Source organism: Octodon degus, unplaced genomic scaffold (genome assembly GCF_000260255.1).
Source record: "Octodon degus isolate 3935 unplaced genomic scaffold, OctDeg1.0 scaffold00052, whole genome shotgun sequence".
Lineage (NCBI taxonomy): Eukaryota > Metazoa > Chordata > Mammalia > Rodentia > Octodontidae > Octodon > Octodon degus.
Window position 1 is genome coordinate 12,918,484 of NW_004524628.1, and position 5,717 is coordinate 12,924,200.

Consider the following 5,717-nt stretch of genomic DNA (forward strand, 5'->3'; position numbering starts at 1 on the left):
CTTCAGGGCGTAGAACACGATGATGAGGACGATGGCCACGGCCATGATGAAGATGGTGGACATGGCGATCACGAGGGCGGTGGCCAGGTGTCCTTGGCCCGAGAGCTCTGCTGGCGCGAGGGGAGCGCGTGAGCACCCCGGGCCTCCTGCCGTGCCCCCTCGTGGCGGCCCCCACCCCCAGGTGCCCCTCACCTTTGTGGGCATGCTGGGAGGGGGGCCGGGTGCTGCCCCCAGAGGTGCGGGGAGAGTTGGCAGCGGCCCCCGAGGAGACGCCTGCGCCTGCCGGGAGAACAGCGGGCTCAGGTGAGCGAGCGGACGCGCCCACGCGGGCAGGCTGAGGCGTGCGCTGCGGGAAACTCGGAGGACTTCGCGGTCCCTGCAGAGCATTCTGATCTCGTTAAACCGAGATGAGGAGGGAGGGACGGGCTGGGGACCTGGGCAACACTGCTGAAGTCGGGTTTACAGGTCGCCAGCTGGGCTTCCCGGCCACACACCCAGAGGAGGAGAACTGGTCTGCGAAAGGGTTCCTGGGATGGAACAGTGCTCAGCTGACGTTTCAAATGCAAAGAGCACGATGCCTTGTCTGCCCGTAAACCTCGCGTTATTAAGTCTGCAGGAAGTAGGAACGCGGAGGTGTGAGCCTGCCCGAGACTTCGCTGTCTCTTGGACTTCGGAGTGTTTGTTTCTAAATTAGCCGAGACCAAGCCATCCAGGGACGGGGTGGGCCAGGCATCCACTGTCATCTCTCTCATGAAGTCCCTCATGGAAAAGGCCTCTTAGGAAGGAGAAAGCAGGCAGAACTCTGCCATCTCATAAATCCTCAAGGAGGGCGGGCTAAACAGCTCAGTGGATTACAGCGGCTGCAAGCAGGCACAGGGGCCAGGGGTTCAATCCGCCCTTGTGGTGCACTGAGATGGCAATTGAGACTGGGCGTGGTAGTGCACACCTGTAATCCCAGCTCTTGGGAAGCTGTAAACAGGAGCATCACTATGAGTCCTATCTAGTAGTGAGACTCTGAACATCCTATAGACCCTTCCCTAAAATACAAAATATAATAATAATAATAATAATAATAATAATAATAAGTAAAATAGATCCCCAAGGAACAAGAAAGATGAGTGGATGGCAGCCTTCCTTCTGGGCTGAATACACACAGCCATGCTGGGTGCAGTGTGTGGGAAGCTCAAGGCCCTCTGGTCCAGCCTCTCCTCTTTCTCTTTCCTCTGTGCCCCTTCTGGAGCTTAGCATGAGCTCAGCTTGCATTTCTAAAAGGCAGCTCAGGGTCCTGGATGCCCCAGCCCACACTGCGCGGCCAGCAGGGCCAACACCAGGTGCCTGAGAAAGGAGCTGCCGCAACTGCTGTCTTCAGGAGTAGAACTGGGCAGTGCAGGCCTGCGCCTGGCTGCAGGAGGCTCTGGAGCAGGGACAGCCAGCTGGGGTGGAAGTCATGGAATGACCCCTGCCTGCACCCTCCACGTGGTGAATGCCACAAGCCACCTGTCAGCCACCCCACTCCCTCATCTCAGAGACAGGTGAGAAACACAGTGTGGCTGAGATGCCAGTAAGGATGTGAGAAACGCCTCCTGCTCACTGCAGACCCAGGGTAACCGGAAGCACCTCCTGCCTCAGCAAGCTCTGCTTTTCCAGTTCAGTCTCCAGGTCCGGCTGGCCCAGCAGTGTAGCCACTGAGGTCCTGCCCTTATGCTTTCCTGGGTTACACTGGGAGCCACATTGATCAGACCCAATTCAAGTAGAGCCTGATTTCCTGTTCTAGAGCCAACAGTGCATTGAAAGGAAGCGGACTGTCTGGAAGGGGCTCAGACATGCTGTGAGAAGTGTATGCCATGGCTGTAGACCTTTGTCATTTTTACCCCTTGCTGCCAGGCCTTATAGCAGGGTGGGTGACTGCAATGAAGACTGTGGTCCTGAGAGGCTGCTACACAGTGACATCCCAGAGGCGCGTGCAGCCACTGCTCGTCAGGGACACCATCCCTCGAAGCGTGGCCATCGGCACTGCCTGCCTTGCCCAGGGCTCCAGTGTTGCCCCTCTACAGCCCGGCCCCACAGGCACTTCCTGCCCAGAGGGATGCTGTTGCTGGGTCAGCCCAGCGGAAGGTGGGCACTGTGGGCAGGAGGGGAGGCCAGCTCTGCCGGACTGCAGCCGAGTACTGAGCCACCCTACAGAACGATCCTTTCCCTTTCATGTGCATTCCCTTCCTGCAGCCTTTGGCCCCAAGGCTCTCCTTCCAAGGGAAGGAGATGCCCTCCAGAGCCCCGAGTAGGTCAGAAGGATGTGTGGGTGCAGCCACGTCCACGCCTACCGGAGTCATGCCGGGCACAGCCACTCTTAAGTGCAGTGTGCACTTTATGTGGTCAGTTCTGCCCCTAACTCGGTGTCCTCTGCCCCCCAAGTATAAGAGAATGGGTGGGAAGAACAGAGGGGCTGCTGTGGCTGGCTCCCTTCCTGGTCACCAGCAGCCCCAAAACCACCTCTTTCCTAGTGCGTGGCACTCACATTCCTTGGTGTTGGGGGGTGCCAGGAGGCAGGAGTAGCAGACCATGCCATAGATGTTCCTGGGTCTGTTTTCCAACATGTAGTAGCTGCGGGGACAAGAAAGCAGAGGGTGAGTGGCCATAGTGGCACCTGGTGGGACTTAGATCCAGGCTTCGGGCAGCCTGGTAGGTCACACCCCTCTGGCAGCCCCAGGCCAGGTTTCCACAGGGTTCTATCCTGAGCGGCTTCCTTTTTCCATTCTTAGTTCTCTCCTCCAGCCTGGTCACCCCCACCACCTTTTGATGCTGGCCCTGAGGGACCTATTAGTGTGTGTCGCTGTCTTCCTGGGCATCACCCCCAGAATATCTGCGTGCAGCCACCTGTGAGGCTTCATCCTCAAGCTGTTGGTGAGCACAGCCGAAAGGCAGCCAGTGGCTCAGGCATGCAGGCCCCTGTGGGACTGTCCTCTGCAATTCTTCTGGCCCCCCACAAACAAGCCACACAACGACAGGTCAATTAAATGTAAAGAGCTGGGCTTGCTGCCTTCCCTGGTGCCAGTGCGGGGGCGAGGCTCCCTGCACGTGAACTCTATGGCTGCTTTCTACTGTGTCCTTAGTTGTGCACCTTGAGCCCTGCAGATGTCAGCAGGGACTCTGAGGGGGTCTAGGCTCCAGGTAGAGCCAGGCTGGGGGAGCAGGCACCTACGTAGGCACCTATGTAGTCTGCAGGCGGCAGGTTCAGCCTCCTGTCTGCACGCTGGGGAGTTGGGCACCTCCTCTTGTCCTGTCCCACACGGGAAAGTGAGCCTTCATTGTTCAGCTCTTCCTCAGCCACAGGACTCAGCACAGCCGCATAGAGGCAGAGACTTGGCAGCCGGCCTGCCACACCACTGGGTCAGAAGACACTGGATCGCAGCAGTGTGGTGACCGCAGGGGTCTGGGATGAAAACGGCCTTTCGTAGGGCTTGGTTCTCTCCTCCAGTGCTAAAACGCCCTGTCATCCTCCCCTGAGAGACAGTCTTCAGGTGCCGCCCATGGGGCCTGACGCTCACTGTGGGATGGGAGGGGTTGATTTAAACAGAAAGTCCATGGAAGGCCTGTGCGGATCTGGCAGAGCTGTGGCCATGGCTTTGGAGAAGCACAGTGACACCACATCCCTTTGGCGTGGGTTGGAGGCATGCTCTGTCCTGGGGCAGAAGGTGAGGCCCAGCCAGCTGCTGTACCAGGAGACAGAGTAACAGCTGGAGGAGCCTACCGATGACCGTCCTCTTGGCCTGGGTCCTTTGAGACAGCTTCCATCGGCCTACCTGGCCCTCGCCTATTTGCAGCATCAGGGATAGCCAGGCCCAGGCCTGTGAGCTGGGCTCAGTGTTCCCCTCGGAGAACTGCCTTGTTTCTTGGCCTGACCTGCCTCCAGAAGTCTCCCAGAAGCCTGTGCAGGCAGGGCACAAGGGCTCCCTGGGATATGGGACATGGTGCCTGCAGAGGTAGATCCCCTCTGACTCAGCCAGCAGAGGGGCGCATGGCTGCCCTTGGCCCTGCTGCCCATCTGGTCCCCTGGAGCTGAAGGGCCACAGGACTGAATGCTGCACATCTCATGTCACTCAGGGTGTATGTCAGGCTCTGGAGACACAGGTGCTGCAGTCAGAGTCAGTCTCCAGGGGGAGCAAGGTGTATGTCTTTCCTCACTCAACCCTCAGAGTGCTGTCTGTCCTTCAGGGCTCTTGTAGTGGCACAATAAGATCAGTCAGTGACTCAGGCAAGGTACGAGTCGGGAAGTGAGTGTGCTGAGATGGATCCCGGCATCTGTGGCCAAGGCCTGCGGAATGCCTGCCTTTCTGGGCTGCATGGGCTGGCATAGAGCCAACCTGGGAGCTCTGGGTAGCAGGGCTGCTCTGTCCTCTGACGGGCCTAGAGCTGCAGCGACTGGCTAAGGCCATCTGTGACAAAGCTTCCACTCTTACCACAGTTCTCTGAGAACAGTCCTGTAGTCTCCCTGTTTCTGTAGCTCTCTGCTTTTTCTGAATACTGGGAAATAAGGTTCTGAGGTAAGGTTTTCCTGTTCTGTGAACTCGCTTGGCAGACACGTTTGGATCACACTTGTGTCAGGGACACGGGGGTCCCCTTAGCTGGACATCTGAGTCTGTGGCAGAAGAGCTAGGTCTGAGCTGAAACAAGCACAGCCTGGGGAAGAGTCATCAGCAGAGAGGCATGGTGGACACCAGGGACTGGGATGCTTCTTAGTGACAAGACTGGACTAAGTTTTAAAATGTACGAGGTGTAATAGAAAAATGGTGTGTCTTTAAATAAAAAAGCTTATTTCTATGAGACATATCACCATTAATTCCCCTCAAAATTCTCTCTCTCGCCTCATGGCTCTTCCCACTTTCTGAGGCAGTTCTGAAGGGCTCTCTCCTGGGTGGCTTGTTCTGACGTTCTGGCTGCCTTGAGGTCCTGCGTCAGTTCCTAACATCGACATTTCATGGCCATTTTGTCTTCAGGGAAGAGCCAGAAGTTGTACAGTGCAGTGAATCAGATGGACGATTGAGGACACACATGGTGGTCTTGCCAGCCTGCCCCTGGTGCTGGCACTTGGCGGCACCACTCACCGTACTTTTGATCACACCTTGTAAAGACACTCATGAAAGAGGACTTCCAGAACTGCTTCAGAAGGTAGTAAAAATGATGGGAGCAGTGTTTTCAGAGTAAGAGAGAGGACTCTGAGGGAGATCTATGGCAGTGCTATGACACATTTTTAAAGATGTAAACATGTTGATTGTCTCTTGTATGTCCTCCTTGTAAAGGGTTAATGCGCTTTTCCTCTATCCTTTGAGCTGGTGAGTCTTCCCAGTGCATTTCTCTGTATTCATGCTCAGCGCCCACCTTTGAGTAAATCTTATTTTCTTTTTCCTCTTCAGTCAGCACGGTAACCCAGGGAGACATCTGTACAAGCACACTGTGATGTGTGGAATGCTATTTACAACACGCTGGGCCAGGATCACACCCAGCCACATCACTCCTCACTCCCATCCCCTGTGTTACCTCCAGCATCATACCTGCTCATCTCCATCCCCCCCACCTCCATGACCATTATCACCACCTCTATCACCTTCCCCTACCATTACCACCTTCATCATCTCCACCACCTCCATCACCATACCACCTTCATCATCGCCCTCACCTCCGTCACTACTTCCACCACCACCTCCACCACCACCACCACC

The 5,717-nt window shown here is 56.3% G+C and overlaps 1 protein-coding gene across 1 annotated transcript in view; it reads right to left on the reverse strand.

Moving 5' to 3' along the window:
• Positions 1-5,717, reverse strand: part of Edar (ectodysplasin A receptor) — a 46,459-nt gene that overhangs the window by 4,422 nt on the left and 36,320 nt on the right. Inside the window, exons 6-8 of the mRNA XM_004633273.2 lie at positions 2,516-2,601; positions 193-279; positions 2-107 (exon numbers count right to left, since the gene is read on the reverse strand). Coding sequence (XP_004633330.1) covers positions 2-107; positions 193-279; positions 2,516-2,601 — 279 coding nt within the window. The remainder of the gene's footprint in view (position 1; positions 108-192; positions 280-2,515; positions 2,602-5,717) is intronic.